Raw genomic sequence first — 18,504 nt, 5'->3', positions numbered from 1 at the left:
TTAGCACTCTTTGCTCTGTAATACGGCAATAACACAGTAATAAATGCTTTGTCATACACTTACAATACAGAGTACATCTATTGAAACACAGCGGTTACATACGGTTAAATACACTGGGTGCTTCTGTTACACTGCAAACTATTTCCTGTTTTTAATTCCATGAGAAAGGAGTGTGATGAGTCAATGCAAAAAGAATGTAAGCAATACCACAGAGATGACCAGTTACATTATGTATACACTAACCAGACAGAATGTATATGTACTAATAATTTACATCATTGGAAAACCATCTTCTAATTCTGATAACATAAATAACACTGAACTGGCTGGATCAAGGCTGTCATCTTAGTTGTGTTATATGATCCTTGAACAGCAGGCCTGCTGGTTATTCCAACATATACCAGTTACATTTGCATGTCGTTAGCACTCTACACCATTATTTATAGTTTACAATTTAATCATGATTGGTTCGGTTTATTACTAGAAAAATCTTGCTAAAATATTATCAAGCAAGAGACTGTGTGAAAAAAAATAGCAGTATTCAACTTGTGGTTTTCCCTATTTTGACAAATATTTATATTTTAATTGTAATACATTATGAGCAAGAAGATCTTGTTTTCTGTTTATCCACTTCAGTCTGTGTTCTGTGCTATCTGGTTGTGATGCCAATATTGTCATACGGCTAAATATGCACAGCCTTGAATTTAAAGCTGCTGTGCAACCTAGTTACCATTTAATTTTCCATAAATTGGTGATTAGTCACTGCAAAACTAGGGGGCGTTCTGACTACCACTGTGCAAATTCTGTCATCACACCAAAAAGCAGCAATATATACGTATATAAAAACTCCCAACAATTCAGAAATAAGAGATTTTATTATTGTAAAATGCATAGACAGAAAAAATTTATGAAGAAGGTGGAATCAGTCTGAAATGTTACACCTCCAAATTGTGGTCCTCTCTCTCACCTCGTTATTCACTAATTTAGCATTAGACAATTATAAACAGTAATATCGATTACTGCCAAATTAATTTGTGATAAATATTAAATCAGAAGCTCTCCTCAGTCTTTTGATATTACACTGATCACAGTACCAAGTTCTGTCTCATAAAAGATTACGTAAGCCCATGTGAGAAAAAAAACCTAAAAGAGCTATTTCTGTATAACCCACCTTTCAAATCTTTCAGCAGTTCTCTCATTGATTTGGTTTAAAACACATTAATCATGACTTTTACTTCTAGAGAATTGCACTGAAATACCTCACAACGAGGTATGACTCTGTTCATACCTTTATGTGCCTGAAAGCAACTCCTGTTAACAATAATGGGAACTACATGAGGTACATCAGCAACAGAAGACATCTCAGATGAGACATCTCCCTAGATGTTCATCATGAACATTTAATTCAGCCTTAATGTGGGAAAGCAACTGAATTGATAAGATGACAACACTGCAAAAGACGCATTTCAAAATAAGCTTATTACAACAGTTGCCCAAAGACTAACCATGACTCCGTGCCCTCATTTGTAAGAGCAACATAAGACAGAGTTCTTTAAATCAGAAGGCTCAGAAAAACATACACTGGTATGCTAGCAGTACACAAATTAAAAATAGGGAGAGAAGGTGCTACTGTAAATTCGTGAACAATTATACTAGTCTTCCAATAACTGTTAATTTCAAATTCAAAATCCCTTCTCATACCCACCAACCTAAGTTTTTCCAAATTCTCTAAGTGCAACTACACATGCATAAAAGCCAATTGTAAATTTAACTGCAGAATCTATACATTTAAAAGGCAAAACACTTCAGAAAGTGATTCACAGTGCTTCACAAACACAGGGGTAGAATATACAAAAGCTGCAAAAATGTCTGCAAAACACAAGCTCATTCTTTCTTACATCAGCCCCTCTTTCAGTTGGAGAGGAACCTGCTAGATTTCATTTGACTGCCTCTGAAGAACTGAAGAAAACAAAGCAAGGAGTTTGGTACCTGTACAGTAATGAAATTATGTGGAGCTTCTTAAACACATGCAATACCTGAAAACAACTGGTGGGTTTAACTATCAAGAACTTAAGTGCCCATCAGAGTTCAAATTCAAAAAAATATTGATTTGCTGGAATTACTCTGTCACGTTTAAACTCTGATCTTATATGTTGTGAAACATTCTGTGCCTTTAAAATACTACGATTGCACAAAGGCATGGTCATTTAGGCCACAAACATGCACAAGAGAAAAAGGTGTAGCATGGGATAGAAAGCAGTTTATTTTTACCTACTCACTGCTTTTAATATCAAGAATCACAAAAATTGGCTGAGGAGGGGGGTTTGGATAGCTTGTTTCTCCAGGAAATATTTCTTTCCTTCCAGGACTGCTATCTGGATGAACAACTATCCAACAGCTTCCAAAACGCTTCTGTAAAGAATTCCTCATGGTTTTTCTTCTGCCATCCCTGTTTTTACGGTAGCAGCAATAGAAACAACAGATACTTTTGTCCAGGATATGGATGAAAACACTTCACAGTTTATTTGAGAGATCAAACAGCAACGGCTGCCAGCCTTCCGGACGGTAGGCTCAAACTGCTTATTTCACTGAAAAATACTGGTACCTGACAACACATGCTTGAAGAGAGAAAGGTGAACAGCATAGGCAACCACAAAAAAAAAATCTGACAAGTATATCACTCAAGCATGCACTTCAAATATTTTAGATTGTTTAAAACTTAACAATGTCTATGGATTCCTCAAGGGAAAAAAAAAAAACCAACTATGGGAATAGTCTCATAGCCTCAATAGACAGGAAAAAAAAATATGGAAAAATAGATTAAGAGTTGCTATTTCAGAGGGATTTAAGTGTGTGGCCCCACTGCAGCCTAAGCCAATCTAACTGCAAGCTGTTCCATTCCTGTCCTCTCCCTTGCGACAATTTTGGCACCTGCCATTTCTGAGCACAAACCTGACAGAACGCTGAACTGATTGAAAGAAAAACAGGAATTACAGCCCAAGTATGGAAATGCACTACTTAAAACATTAGAGTATGTACAGTTGTGCCTCATTTCCATCGGTCTTCCATTTTGATACTGATGGTGCCTAGGTTTGCAAACCCTACTAGGGTAGTAACTTATAGCTAGTAGTCATATTATGTGCTTATATATAGCTTGCATAATGAATGAACCTGGCTGTATGTTCTCCTTTCACCACTGTGATCTACTGCACAGTATATTAAATAGTTTGCCATTCTGATTCATACTCCTTGACTCTTGATCAGATTCTTCAAAAGTTTATAGCATCAGATTTGAAGATTACTAGTTTGTGCTACTTCATATCTGAAAAAGATTAACTTCTCAATAATTATTGTATCTCCTCTTGGTGATTATGTGCTCAGTATTTAGCAGACTGAAAGCGTAAAAATGGAGAGACAAGTAAAGTTCAAAATTAATGCTACTAGAATGACTCTGTCTTACATAAGTGATACAGACTCTCAGTGTTGAGTCTTAATACCCTGTTCACAAACACAGTTATTTCTTCGTGCAGATATCCAAAACTGCAAAGAATGCCTGTTACTTATTTACTTGCCCTTCTGCCCACATGCCAGAAAAATTATTAAATAAGGGCAAAATAATTGTAGTATATTTATTTGGACTCAACCTCTAACGTAACCTAATTTGTTCAGTACAATCTTTCTCACCTCCCTTTTCCTATTGTTCTCTAGTTACTCTAAAATTAAGGTATTTACACTGCAACAGCACATAACATAACACTTATTGAAACAGCGATTGTGGAAATGATAATGGATAGATAGTGGAAGCAAAAAAGACCCAACAAACCATATTATATGCCTGAAACTCTTCAGTGCTTTGGCATTTCTAAATAATCAAGTCACTGGCAATTAATGTAAAGCTACCCAGCAGCAACAGGCAGCATTGAGACTAAAGGAATAAAAAGAACTCAAGTCTATAAATTAATTGAAGCAGAGGTGAGTTAGGCAAAGAAAAGAGTAGGAAAAATGAAAGGGTTTTTTGCACTTATCAGGCCGAGCTCAGAGACAATTTGCAGAATATTTTCTGTGAATTTCAGGTTTAGTAAAGCTATACAATAAACTAAATTTTAAAATGTATGCACTGTTTGTGTGGAAAAAGCATGAAATATTCTTGAGTGAGGTTAGACATTTATGATGTGATGACTATTAGAACTACTCATGTCAACTCATCCCTAAAAGTCAAACGACTTTCCAGTCTTAAATAGTTAACTAAGTAAGATCAGATCAGAAATGTATTGCTTGAAATGAATCTGATATCTGGGGAGAACTGTTATGGTATTTTCAAGGACATTACACCAACATTAGTAAGACTGATCAAGCTGTTCTTATAGCAGCTGAAATTTTTCAGAAATGAAGGTGCTAATGTTTTGGTTTCTTAAAAGTAAGACCATTTAGAACTTCAAGAAGATACATTAGTTAAAAAAAAAAAAATGCTGTCGGCAACTTTATAATTGGATTGACCCCACGCTCCATTACAACAACACACTCATAATTACAGTAATGTCTAAATGAGCGCTAAATATTAAGCCTGTAATGAGTCATGTTGTTTTACACATGTTTTTAGCAGAGCACAACGCTAACAGCATCTGACGACTTGGTTCTTGTTTCCTTTCCAAGAAAAAAAGCAACCCAAAACTCCTCACAGCAACCTGTTCCTGCTTTCCTGTATGGGTCAGGAAATCAGACCTCTGTTTCCTTTCCACATGTTGCAACAGGAAGAGTCCTGCAGAGCTACTTCCTAAAGGAACTCTTCTTGCCCACCCTTTCCGTGACAGCCCTGAAAGAATTATGTGTATTACAGGGGAAGGAGAGCCAGATCACATGTCAGTGCAGGTCACAGTTACAATGCAGCAGATCTCAAAAAGGTGTAAGGTCTGATAAGAAGCAAGTTTTCTCTACTTGCTGTGTCAAATCACCAAGAGTTTCTCTGAAGGTCTGTGCCCTTGAAGCATATATATATATATATTTTGTTTTTAAGCACAACTAGAAATATCTTTCTGCCAAGAAAAGTTGTCTGGCCGTGTGACTCTACATGGTGTTTGCAGTTATTTTTCCAGTCCCAGAGATAATTAGCACAAGGGCAGTTTGCCAAGCTAAAGCTGAGAGAATATCCTTCACAGCCTTTCTGGGCATTTGTGTCCTTTTCCAATTTTTATGTTGCTGTCACCGGACTCTGGCATTTCTTACCCAATTCATTTGCTTTCTGTGGTAATCATATGCAATGAAGATATGCATGGCCAACATTTAAACAGGCTGCAGATCAATTAGTGGTCTTAAGTTTATCTGATTTTTATCAAAGAAGACAGAGCTTTGGGTCGATTGTCAGAGCCTGTGTCAAGTTGACCTTTTCAGAGACGTCTACATTGCCAGTCCCTTGGGCAACTTGTTGTCCCCTGTTAGTCTCTGAATGGCAGAAGTCTGTTCTGCTCAAGCACAAAGTATACACAGATGTCTATATTACATTCTTATAGGTTTGACAGCAACTGCATGTTGTATCTATAAACTGTCCTTTAGCAGTGACACTTCCTCAATGATGATAAGCTAATTTATGCAACTAAATCTCCTTTGTGCAGAAATGAAAGCTAATTGAGTCATTACAAAGTAATTCAGGAAGGAATACCTTGTATAAATTGGCTTACTTTATAAATCCCTCTCAAGTGGTTTTCATGCATCCTAAGTGGTGCTAAGCAGTTTTGCTGCCATCAAATACCCAGGTGAAAAAGACAGCTTTACAGAGCCATAAAAACATTATTTTAAAACATCAGAAGGGAAGAGACAAGAAAATAAAGGTAAAAAGAAAGTGTACACACAAAATAAAGAGGAAATATTTTAATTACCTGAAACAGTGGTAACTTTCTCCTCACTCAGTTTTCTCGGCACTTCAGCCTTTGAAGGGACACGTTCTTCTGCAAAACACATAACTGTAAATGAAACTCTGAAGAGACACCTCAGCTAACAGGAACTACAGCCCACATCAGTCTGAAAGCCACACTCTACATTTTCAGATGGTAAGCCCTGTTTACTATTTTGCATTTCTACAGAAGCTGGAACATTGTTATTTCTCTGGTTTCCCTCACCCATCCAAACACTACAAGAGCTTTCTTTCAAAATCTCAGTTGTGAACATCTGTTTCCCTTTTCACTCTCCTCTGAACGTGGTAATATAGAGTTGCAGTTCTGTTGTTTTTCAGTCATTCCAAGACAATTAGAATGAGAGCCCTGTTCTGCTGCACACATCTCTTGCCAGGATAAAGAAAAGGAAAGACGATTGAAAAAGTATCGCCAGCCCATGCAAGAATTTGGAAGTTTTTAAGAGAAGTATGCAGAGAAGGCAGAGCACATCTTACCTTCCACACTGTCAGACAGACACGCTAATTGGACACTTGCATGACAGGAACACAGCCCCTGCAGATGCCATGCATTCAGTGCTTCCTACTGTGCCTGACTATGGTTTTAAGCAAGCCAGACTCTATTTAATAAACGTAGTGCAAATTTAGGAGACAAGAAAACAGAAAGCCTGGCAGTGATCAGCTCTGAAGCATGTTTTCTGGCTAGCAGGCTTGGAACAGTCTGAAAGCCCCACAGGCAATTTCAAAAGATGTGCTCCTCGTCCGGCACAGACAAGGAACTCTCTCATGCCTACACCCTCACTTAAGTAAACCCACATTCCACTCAGCATAGGGACATAAGATCTGCTCCTCACATTTCACAGCCAATAATTCTGTTGATGAGGCAAAAAAGGGAACAAACTATAAGGGATTTTTTAGGCGTATTCTCTCTTTAGGTTCACAAGGAAGTAAAAACAGATTTATCTTGGCCTTTACAGTTTATCAAAACTGACAAAAGCTTCTGTACTGACTGAGGAAATACTGTAACTGATAAACCCACTTCTCAAACAAGAACTGGATTTCTAATACATTTAAACTATTTGGCTGTGCTGCTTATCACATCTTATATAGATATTCATGCTTCTTTTTAAGGTACACATTTCAGCAACTAATTCTGGTATTTTATTAATGACAGACAACAGACACAGAACTTTAAAATACTCCTTATTGTGCAACTTTTATGCAATTACCAATCTTCTTTGACAAAGAGTTAATTTCATATCAAGAATTCAAAGGATGTTTAGCCTTGCAAAAATTTAATCTATCCACAAGACTGTTCCTGCAAACATTACAGTAGATGTTTAAAGCACAAGAGTAGACCTGCTCAAATGAGTATGCATAATCGTTGCTAACCTATATATGCAGTCCTACAAATATTACAATTACATCATAATATTCACTCTAAAAAGAGCTTTGAAATTCTGCCCTGATAAGCCAGCAAGAGTTTTTGCTTACTGATTCTTGGCTAGCTAAAACTCTGGTTGAGATTAACATAAACTATTATTTAAGCCAAGAAAAGGGGGTGAAAAAATAAAAAAATCCACCACAATATAAGGAGGAAAACCCAAAGCTGCAGCACAACACAAAATATTCTAAACTATTTACTGCCTTCAAAAGTATTACCCCACCTGGCATAACATTTGTTACACATTTCCAAGTACACTCATTTGTTTATTTCTAAGCATTCACGATTGCAGCGTAAATAGCAAAAATAGATCCCTGTGTGCTGTCCGGAGCACTAGGAGGCACTGTCATTCTGCAGCTTCCCTATCACCCTTACACCACTCACAGGTAGTAATATCCCATTGTCAGACACATTTTCTAGGATGCTCCCTTTTCCCAGAATATCCAACACACAGAATGTTATACATTGATTAAATAAATGTTGATATTACGTGCTATGATCTTTAAGGTCCCTTCCAACCCAAACTACTCTATGAATGTTTGGATGTTCATTAACTGATGTGTTGAATGTGCTGTGGATTTTAACCCTATCACTGTCTTGGTCACCAGAGTAGCTTAAACTGCAGAGAAGGTTTGAAGAGATATTTTCATAAGGTGCAGTTTTTCATGTAGTTTCATGGAAAAATTTAGAACATACACATTCCCCTTCCTGAAAAAATGTATTTCTTGGAAACAGGAGCTCACCAGATCTATTTCTGAATATGAGAAAATGTGTGAACCAAGGTTCAGACAGAAATGGTCCCAAATTCAAACAAAAGCTGTCCATATGAGCATACCAGTTTGGATGTCAGCCATCCCTACTTACCACACTTGCTTTACGCTACAGAATTGTCACAAAGAGGACAAACTTACAGGTGCAACTGGACTGCAAGAGGCACTCCAGAAGCACACTGAACACAGTCCAGCTGCTAATGGCCATTTCATACATGGAACTAGGAACGGTTGGACTCGATGATCCGGTGGGTCTCTTCCAACCTGGTTATTCTATGATTCTATGATAAAGTGACTCCATGGCAAAACTTCTCAGAAGAACGCACAGTGTGAACATCAGGTCCTTGGCACAAACTTGTCCTTTATGGATCCGTTGCACATAGTCCACACTACTTGGTAATGTACTCATGTCCACAGGGAAGCCAACGTAATAGCCTTGGGTTAGGGTGGCAAAAAAAGAACCTATGGTTCATACTAGTGTTTTCTGGTATTATGTCCTGAAGCAACAATTATGTGCAGGAGATATCCTTTAAACACAGCAACCACAATCACCCCAGGAATTACAGTTGTAGTCAAATGCAATGCATACTAAAAACTGCATTGCAACAGGGTATAGGGCCTAAGGATGAAAATTTAAAATAAAAAAAAACAGTAGAAGTCCTTCTGTATTATTAGGATACTGCATAAATGGAGTCAGGCAGACCTTCAAAATATCCGGTACAGTGTTTTCTCTGCATCTCTTCTTCATACCATCAATACTACTGAAAAAATAATCTTCTATGTCAAAATGAGACTAATCAACGCTAGTCAAAACAATGAAATCTTCCAGAGCTGTCGATACAAAGAATCCTTGAGATATGGGTTATGTTCCATACTCTGCTGATACTCTAATGGCAAGCAGCCTATAAAATTCTTGTGGTAACAATGCAACAAGGAACTTACTATATTTGTTAAGGGTTTGTTTTGTTGGGTTTTTTTTTCGGTTAGTCCATGAAAGCTGTTAAAATAATTTACTTATTTAATTTGCAGAAAAAAACAGAAAAACAATCACCCATAGATTATTCCACCATTCACACAATTTAAAAAGTAAACAATGAACTCTATACACTAGCTGAGCTTTTACATTAATCCATTGATTTTTTTCTTCCAATTTCTTTTTCTTAAAGGAAGGGGGGAAACAGAGTACTTGAGTGTAAAATGGCTAAGAGTTTGGCTTGAACAGTGTATTCCTTAAATGGAATGTGGTATCTCCATGATAAATATGCATCAACTTAGTAGTTTCCTCTATTAACACATTATTTAACAATCTTTTTATATTAGTTTGCAATATAATGTAATTATTAATTGCTATTCTACTATCTTCTAATCTCTGACACAGACACTGTCATTGCACAACACTAGTTTATACCTTGGATAATCCCAATTTGTGGGTTAATATATTCTATTCAACATTTTAATACCAGTAAACAAAAACAGCTTAGCTATGCGGCAAAATCTACCAAATCACACAGATGGTTACATGGTTTTCATTGTGTGGTTTCCATAGCAATCATATTGCAAATCTGGAAGCTTCTTGCAAATAAGCAGCCTGTATTTACATGCCTCTCAGCTGCAGCATGGAACTCTACAACATGTGAAGTTGTTATTACAATCACATATTGTTAGAAAAAATACTGGAGGATGTTTTGATCACTTCAGATCAAAACTACTGCAGTAAACTGATTTTTCATTTATTTCATAATGATACAAGCAATCACATGCTTGCAATGCACGTTAATATATCTTAATTTGAAATTTCATCATGGTGTCAAGAAGGTTACAAGCATATAAACAGATCTTGTAAGACGGACTCCCACAAAACTTCATGGGGTTCAACAAGGCCAAGTGCAAGGACCTACACCTGGGTCAGGGCAATCCCCGATTTCAGTACAGGATCGGGGATGATGTGATTGAGAGCTGCCCTGCAGAGAAGTGCTGGTTGAGGAGAAGCTCGACGTGAGCCGGCAAAGTGCGCTCACAGCCCAGAAGGCCAAACGTATCCTGGGCTGCATCAAAAGCAGCGTGGCCAGCAGGTCGAGGGAGGTGATTCTGCCCCTCTGTTCCTCTCTTTTGAGACCTCATCTGGAGTATTGTGCCCAGTTCTGGAATCCTCAACATAAGAAGGAGATGGAGCTGTTGGAACAGGTCCAGAGGAGGCTACAAGGATGATCAGAGGGCTGGAGCTCCTCCCGTACAAGGACAGGCTGACAGAATTGGGGTTGTTCAGCCTGCAGAAGACAAGGCTCCGAGGAGACCTGATAGCAACCTTCCAGTACCTGGAAAGGGGCTACAAGAAAGCTGGGGAGGGACTGTTCATAAAGGCTTGTGATGATAGGAATGGGGGCAATGGGTATAAATTGGAGAGGGGCAGATTTAGACTAGACATAAGGAGGCATTTCTTCACCATGAGGGTGGTGAGGCCCTGGCACAGGTTGCCCAGGGAAGCTGTGGCTGCCCCATCCCTGGAGGTGTTCAAGGCCAGGCTGGATGGGACCTCAGGCAGCCTGGTCTGGTGGGAGGTGTCCCTACCCACAGCAGGGGAGTTGGAATTAGATGATCTTTAAGGTCCCTTCCAACCAAAACTATTCTATGAGTCTATGATTCTAAAAATACTTGTATTATTAAATAATCAATAAAAAAAAAACAGTGTCTTTACTATTGTACTCAGTAGGGATGACAGACACATGTAAACAAAAAAGTATGCACATGAAGAACTCTGCTGACACTGAACGTCTATACCGCTTTGCACAAGAAAAAGTAAAAGATACAATGGCATGGTTACACCAAGACTATTAGTTCTCCACAATGCTTCTTTGCTACCAAATAATGACTCTGCACAAAAGTAAACAAGAATAAAATGAATAAATGCTTACTGTGGGAAAAAACCAAGACCTTTTCTCTCCCAGAATTATAATTTTATGAATTGACCTAACCCCATAACAGATGGATTATTACTTTAATAAGGAACATAAATCAATCCAGCTATGATTTAAAAAAAAACAAAACAAAACAAACAGGAACATTTGAGAGTTCCAAAGAAGAGGCAATAAACACACAAAATTTAAGAACAAAATTGGTTTTGTAATTTGGCCAAACTGACACCTTCTGTGCATTAGCAGTGAGGGCTAGAGGCCATCTGGGGTCAAAGGAATAAGAATTAACACACTGCTTTATGCATGGCCAGCATGCCTTTACCTGGGGACAGTGCTCCCAAAGCTTGAGGAGACAGTCCTCTGCAGTATTCTCCCTGTATACACCCCTGTACATGCCTATACAACTCACACAAATTAATTCACCCAAAGTCTTACAGATCTTCTAAGTAGCTCAGTATCCCAGAAATCCTTCACGCGTTGCTTGATCCTAGACTTAATTTCCCTGGCGTGCCTATTTATAACAGCAGGGACTTTCCTTTCTGGCCTCTTCTTTTAGACTCCAGAGCCACTCATTCTGTAAGGTGAGATCTCCATCTCCAAGTAGCAAAACTCTAATTTTGATAATCCTTCATCATTCCCCCAGATATACCCCTTTTCCCCAGTTCCTCCTGAATATTACAGGTTACTTGAAGATTCACACACAACTTCTTGGCATTTCACCCTGCATTCCCAGTAGACTCTGGTGCACTCTGTAAACAAACGAAACAGCTTCGAAACGGCTGCTGATGGTGCTATCCTGTAGCCATGGTGTAAGATCTGGGGTGCAGCAAAGAGGGGAATACAGCCTCTTTTTTATTAAAGCTCCATCTCACTGTAGCGGGATGCATGGTTTAGGGATGAAAACGCCTCCAGGATGGGGACAGAAGTGGGAAACAAGCTGGTTGCTTTTTAAAGATGAGATATAAAGCCTAGGCATTTCTCATTGTGACAGAAGAGAGGCCCATTCTTATTGTATTCCTACACTTCTATGGATCAGCTAGTTAACACCCAACAGCTCAAACAGAGAAGTCATATTCCTACGTAACAAGCTTGAGTGAAAAAACACAGGCAGAGCAGACAGACAGAAATAGGACACACAGATACAGGCAGAGCAGGTGACATCGAAATATGCGCAGAAATTGCATCTGAATAAACGGTCACCACTGTGCTCAGAAGCATGATGGGAAACGGACAATAGAGACTTGTTTTCAAATAAAATACAGAAAGAGATCTCCATTATGAACAAAAAAACCTCAAACATTTTAATGAAAAGTATTATGCACCCTGAGATGCTGTAGTTGAGAATAATCCATGCCAGTTCCTAGTTCCAATTATTTTCAACACATGTGATCCAAGTCTAATTCCAAGATGGAGACGAAAGGTTTCATTCAAATTCACTACAAGCTAAATTGGATGAGACCTCCAAATAACACTTCTTTTTTGTGCAAATTTTCATCAGCTCTTTGAAAACAACCATTACTTAAATTCTAGAACAAGTAAGGTTGAGTATATACACCACTCTGTCCTACTAGAGGAGAGTAACATAAGTCTGTCATCCCCGTTGACCGTTCACTGACCTCCCAATGGCCTCAAATAAACAGGATTGGCTGTACAAGGTGAAAAATCTAGAATCCTTAAATACTTTGGGATAGAAGGGATCAGTGGAAATTGTTTAGTCTAACACCCTGCTCTAACTCTGAAAATTAGTTGAAGTTTCTAGGAAACAACATTTGGTTTCTTTTGGTACTCCATACTAAACTATCTGGCAGTGGTTTATAAGGGTCTGTTCATTTTAACAGCTCACATATGAGACAGCTGAAGCTAATGACTTTATAGAACAAGATCAGCTCAAATGACTCAGTTTTGTCCAGATCTTGCTAAGCCTCCAGATGTGAGGTTTCCTGAATTCCTTGAGAAACCCTGCACTCTTTCCCCACTCAGTTGTACTCTTTGTGTTTTGAGAAGGTGCTACTGTCCACCACCGTTAGTCCCAATTGTGTAAGCAGTCTAAATAATCAAACCAATCATCTCAGCTAAAAGCAAAGCAATGCCTCCTATTGAGAAGACCTTGGAAAAGTTGCCTCATCACCCTCACAGAAAAGATTAGTACATTTTGTTATAAATTAACTCAGGATCAATGCTGCAGGAAAAGGAGGTGAGAAGGAGAAGAAGTGATGTTGGAGCTCTGGAATGTCACTTAGCAATTTTCTGGAGAAGAAAAAATTCTCTGTTGAAACAACCTTCCTGTGACACCATCCAGTGAATCTAAGCATATGTTACCGTTTGGCTTAATCAAAACCAAAAAGCAGATATAGCACCCCCTTCCTACAAAAGCATTTTGGAGTTACAGCATTTGCTAAACTAGAGAATGAAGTAAATAAAAAAAAAAATCCCTGTCTCACTAGGGACAAATGCAAAACACACTTTAAGGATGCAGTTCTTTAGTCTTGTACAGATGAATGTTGTCTGGAATGCGCAACTATTGCTATAAAGATGAATAACAGAGTGGAGTAGAGGAGAGAAATCAGTAAGTCCAGAGAACTGTTTGAGAAAAAAAATCTCTTTCTAAATACACCTGTGAAAAAGACACCACATTTCTCCTATATTATATCGCACACAAACTCATCCATATAAACTATACTAGGGCAATGGATTAAAAACCCCACGCTTTTAAAAGCAGGAAGATACTATATGACTTCTCACTAACTTACTGGAAAAATCAAAGAACAAAATATTTTTCTAGTAGAAAGTATTTTTAATAATATTTAAGGGTAGAAAGCATGAGGACTAAGTGATCAAAGAGCACATCTCTGTCGTTGGAGGGAAAAACAGTTACTCTCACACAAGACAGAAAATTGAGCATTGTTGGCAAGGTTGCCCACAGTTGCAAAGTGGATCTTCTCACTCTGCTGTGCACAATTTTACCAAGATCTCAGGAAATATAGGAGCATGCTCTGCTCTACTTACCTTCCTGCTTGTTGAAACCTGAATACATGCTACTATCTTTCCTCTTTCTTTCTCTTTCTGTTCCCCATGCCAAGTGTCCCAGTATCCTCACTTTCCTGCCCTTGCTCAATTCTGTAGTCACAACACATCATATAAGGACTACATCCCCTTCAGATCCCACAAATTTTATTCATTTACCAAACAAAAGCGCTGTTAGTATGAAAACTATTGTTTCCAGGGCTTCACAAACCCCTTAAGGATTTAAGAGCAAAGTATCACAATGGAAGAAAAAACATGCTCAGTCACCTAAAAGACAGAACAGAATATAATCATTAGGACAACAGAACAATCCACAGAGGAACAAGCAATTCCTGGACTCAGTTATGAATACATTAAAATTTCATGAACTCAGCTTCCTGCTTGAAGTGCCTGCTTGGAGCTCTCCTTGCCAAGAAGCAATCTTCAGTCATGTTTTGAATGACAGCTGACAACTTAGGTGTTTAGACTTTAGCACTAGTCTTCCAAACAACAAATAATGTTAAGTCTCAAAAAAAAAAAACCCAACAATTTTACATTCCCTTTTTCTTTTTTCTTTCCTTAGACAAACAGACACACAAGAATTAATGGTGTGTCAATTTAAAATACTAGTCTAACAGGATTAGGAGGAATAGAAGTATGTAAAATCTTAGTTTGGGAGGAGAGGACACAGAAAAAGGCAGCAAAAGCAGGAGTATATACAAGGAAAGTCCATTTAGAATGTCTAATTTTGGAATACTAAAATTTCTTTGACAAAATGATCTAATTATTATTAATAAAATTCAATACAAATACACCAAAGAGCAATGTGCACTGCATAGAAATATGGGGTGGGGTTTGCACTGACCTTTTTATTTCCTCATGAAGAAAGACCTGATAATAGTAATTCTTCTCAAGAGAAAAGATAAAGGTCATTACAAGCAAGTTCAGTCGTGGATATGCACACAATAATTATAATGAAGAATAAAAGAAATTACAGAGAGATACAGCGCCAGAAATTCATTCATTCTTTTCTTGTTCTTATAATCACAGACACTGTATTTACAGTTAAAGTCACTGTTTCAGGGATTTGTTTTCAGAAATAAAGTGTCTTAGAATTGTGTAATCCTATATGCCAAGTCAACTGATCAGAATATCTTAAACTCTGAAAACAAAAAACTACTCAATGGGCCATCAAACAAGGTGAACATTTCATAAATTACTTCAGAATCCAGTTCCTTACAAATTTAAGTTTAATGATGCACTTTTTGAAATGTTACCTATATTTTTTTGATCAAGGTATTAGATAATAACTTCCACATCTGAACAGAAGCATCTCTGATAGGCAAAGATTCATGTTTGCTTCCAACAAAAACACAGCTTTGGCTCCATTTCTAAAAATGTTCCTATGGCCTCAAATTTGGCATTCAAAATCTAGGCAATAAGCATCTTGCCTAAATCCATACTTAAATATTTAAAGAAGGAATAAAATATTTTAAGATACTGCTCTTAACAGGCCTCAACAAAGTAACGGAAAGCTTCTGGGGTTTAATGTTTCTACATGCTCATCTAATTATTTAGCTGATTAAAATAAATGCTCCCTCTTCTGTCCCCCTTCACCTTCCCAAAAAAGTTGTTGCAATTATTGGACAGAATGCAAATTAGTATCTCAAAGGGACAAAACAAACAACTTTGAAGCCGATTCCATGGTTTTATTGTCGGCTACAGGAATTTTGCTAGAGATTGCTTGCCTAAATACATGTGGCATACACGTAAGTATATTGTAAACATATATATAACATATATAAATTTATAAACATAATAAAGATTTATTTGAATTCACTGCAACTAAAAGAAGTTTGTTTTTTCTTGCAACGTGTATTAATTCTTAGTTACGTAAATAGTTTAAGTATGCAACATGACATTTTATAAACTTCATTATTAAAATGTTTTACCAAAATAAATGTGGTGGCTGTTAAAATCCACATAGAAAATATAAATAGTTCTCTATGTAAATACATCTAGCAATCAAATATTCAATTAACTAATCTATACTGTGTAACTCTGTACTACAGCATTATTTGACAACCATGTAGAGGGGTTATATTTCTCATGCTGAAATTTATGATACACAGAAAAAAAGTCTTTAAATATCATGTAAAGTTTCCCATACTTGTTGATCAGCAGCAAGATTTAAATTTAAAAGCCATTTCTGAAAACTACATACCCCTATTAGTGACAAATGTGACTTGACATAATATTTACATACATAAAATCCATAGAGAAAGCATCATGTTTAAATCACATAATATCCTTTCAAAATCTGTAGGGTTGAAGTATTCAAATTTAAAGTCTGATTCCAGAAATGAACTTACTCAAAAAAGGGACAGAAAACAAGGCATTTCAGCATAGCTCACTTTAGTGAAAGGAAACACAATACAGTTGTTGGCTCTTTTCCACAAGAAAAGTCTGGCTCCCAGATGCTTTTCTTATAACTGCTTTAAAAATGTTTCACTCTCTGTGTTGATCATTGACCAAGAAAAAAAATCAGCAGTTTTCACCCTTTGGGTATTTTCATGACAAGTAACAAACCCACACCACTGCCTCTTTTCACTGTTTATGGCCCCTGACATCAAATTAAATTATGTCAACTATGCTAAATCCTTTCTCCATCTTAAATGATTAAGTAATAGTAAAAATATTATTGTTATAATCCACTAGTAAACAAAAATAAGGTTAAATCAGAAATTATCAAAAAACTATAGCAAACATAGGAACAAAAAAATCGGGGTAACGTCCCCCTATTCTCATACATTAGGTGAAGAGTGGGACCAGCAACTTTGTCACCTCTTACTAGCCCTACACATTGCATACTGTGATGCACCTCAGAGAGATGAGGAAGGACAGCAAAGATCTGGAAATAGTTCATAGGCTAAACATTAGGAAAAAATTTTTCACAGAAAGGGTCATTGGGCACTGGCAGAGGCTGCCCAGGGAGGGGGTTGAGTCCCATTCCCTGGAGGGGTTTAAGGCACGGGTGGACGAGGCGCTGAGGGGCATGGGTTAGTGATTGATGGGAATGGTTGGACTCGATGATCCGGTGGGTCTCTTACAACCTGTTATTCTATGGTTCTATGATAATACCCCATCCCAACTGTGTCCTTTCTGGATGAGAAAATTTTCCTCCTACCTTACTGTCTAATACAAATCTCACTGAACTGCAAAAACTTTCCTCAGTCTCTTCAGGCTTCTAAAGAAAATATTCTTCCTTTTGCTGCTGAAGCTTCTCTGTATACCTGCACCCTGCACTTACCTGGTGCAACCCTCTCTCTGGTCTGGGGCACAGCAGACCGCTGCCTCTTACCATCTCTGCCTGATCCACTGTGTGGTCTGGGAAGCTTTACCCTACTGACCATTCTTCTTTCCTAGGAGCAACCAACCTGCTTGTTTCAAAGACTACAACCCAGCCCAGGGAGCAGCAGGCACAAAAAGGAAACAAGCGACCTTTTCCTATTTTGTCTTCTTTGTATGTGTGTAAACATGACACCCACTGCAAATCCAGTTCACTAACACACAAGCAAATCAGGCATACACACATGCATACAGCCAGCAACATTCGTCAAGCTCTGGTTAATTAGTAGTATTTTGTTTGGCTAATTTCTCCGTTTTGAGGAGAGTAAGAAGGAAAGCAAGTAGTAGCTAAAAAGCACACTGAGAGGAAAAGACATGTACAGAAGGATTTATGCTGATGCCTTTCTTAAGGCTGAAAAATTCAAATAAGAGATTGGCATCTACAGTAACAGAATGATTAAGTCACTCTTTAAAGCCCACCTTGCTGGGTCTTATTTGAGAATCCAGTTCTATAAATTATGGTTCTTTAGTAGCTACCTCGTAGAAATCAGAAAAGTCGAGAAGTGATAGCCTGAGGCACCATATAACCTCTGGTTGCTCTTGCTTCTCAAAAAACTCTACCTAATGGCTTTAATAGCCTGATATGCAGTCATTCGTCACAAATTCAAAAAGTAAAGGTTCCTTGATCTATCTATACAGTATTCATCACAGTTATATCCAAGCAGTAGAGCAAGCTCAACATTTCTATTTTCATAAATATACAAAATACAATTGACATTTTGCTTTGAACTTGCTAAACTACAGCAATTTCTCAAATTTATGGTTAATAAACTATCTCACATACCAAGACATTTCTTCTGAATGCTTTGAATGAGAATTATGCCACTGCTTCTTAATTAGGTAAAAACAGTGCTACCAAAGAAAATTACTTTGCTTTCAAAAGAACGAGCTTTGTGTCCACAACCCATTGGAGACATGCATGCATAAACAAGGCTTTGTTCACATTTAACATGAAGCCAGCTGTCAGATACAGAGTCAACACCAAAAAAAAAACTAGGATACAAATAAAATTACTTTGTGCAATTTTTTTTTTTTACTCGCCAGGATGACAAGTATTTCTGAGACAGGATTCTATCTCTTAAT

At 37.6% G+C, this 18,504-nt stretch overlaps 2 protein-coding genes across 2 annotated transcripts in view; one reads left to right on the top strand and one right to left on the bottom strand.

Annotated features, from left to right (window-relative positions):
- The window catches only part of NFE2L3 (NFE2 like bZIP transcription factor 3), a 280,625-nt gene extending 275,274 nt beyond the window's left edge, over window positions 1-5,351 (top strand). Inside the window, exon 6 of the mRNA XM_069860266.1 lies at window positions 5,339-5,351. The gene's annotated coding sequence lies outside the window, so the exon portion shown is untranslated. The remainder of the gene's footprint in view (window positions 1-5,338) is intronic.
- Window positions 1-18,504, bottom strand: part of SKAP2 (src kinase associated phosphoprotein 2) — a 117,690-nt gene that overhangs the window by 12,191 nt on the left and 86,995 nt on the right. Inside the window, exon 10 of the mRNA XM_069860249.1 lies at window positions 5,874-5,942. Within this exon, the coding sequence (XP_069716350.1) occupies window positions 5,874-5,942 (69 nt within the window). The remainder of the gene's footprint in view (window positions 1-5,873; window positions 5,943-18,504) is intronic.

Source organism: Phaenicophaeus curvirostris, chromosome 6 (assembly GCF_032191515.1).
Source record: "Phaenicophaeus curvirostris isolate KB17595 chromosome 6, BPBGC_Pcur_1.0, whole genome shotgun sequence".
In the NCBI taxonomy this organism is placed as follows: domain Eukaryota; kingdom Metazoa; phylum Chordata; class Aves; order Cuculiformes; family Cuculidae; genus Phaenicophaeus; species Phaenicophaeus curvirostris.
The sequence above is the reverse complement of the archived record's forward strand: the minus strand, read 5'-3'. Positions and strand labels throughout refer to the sequence as shown.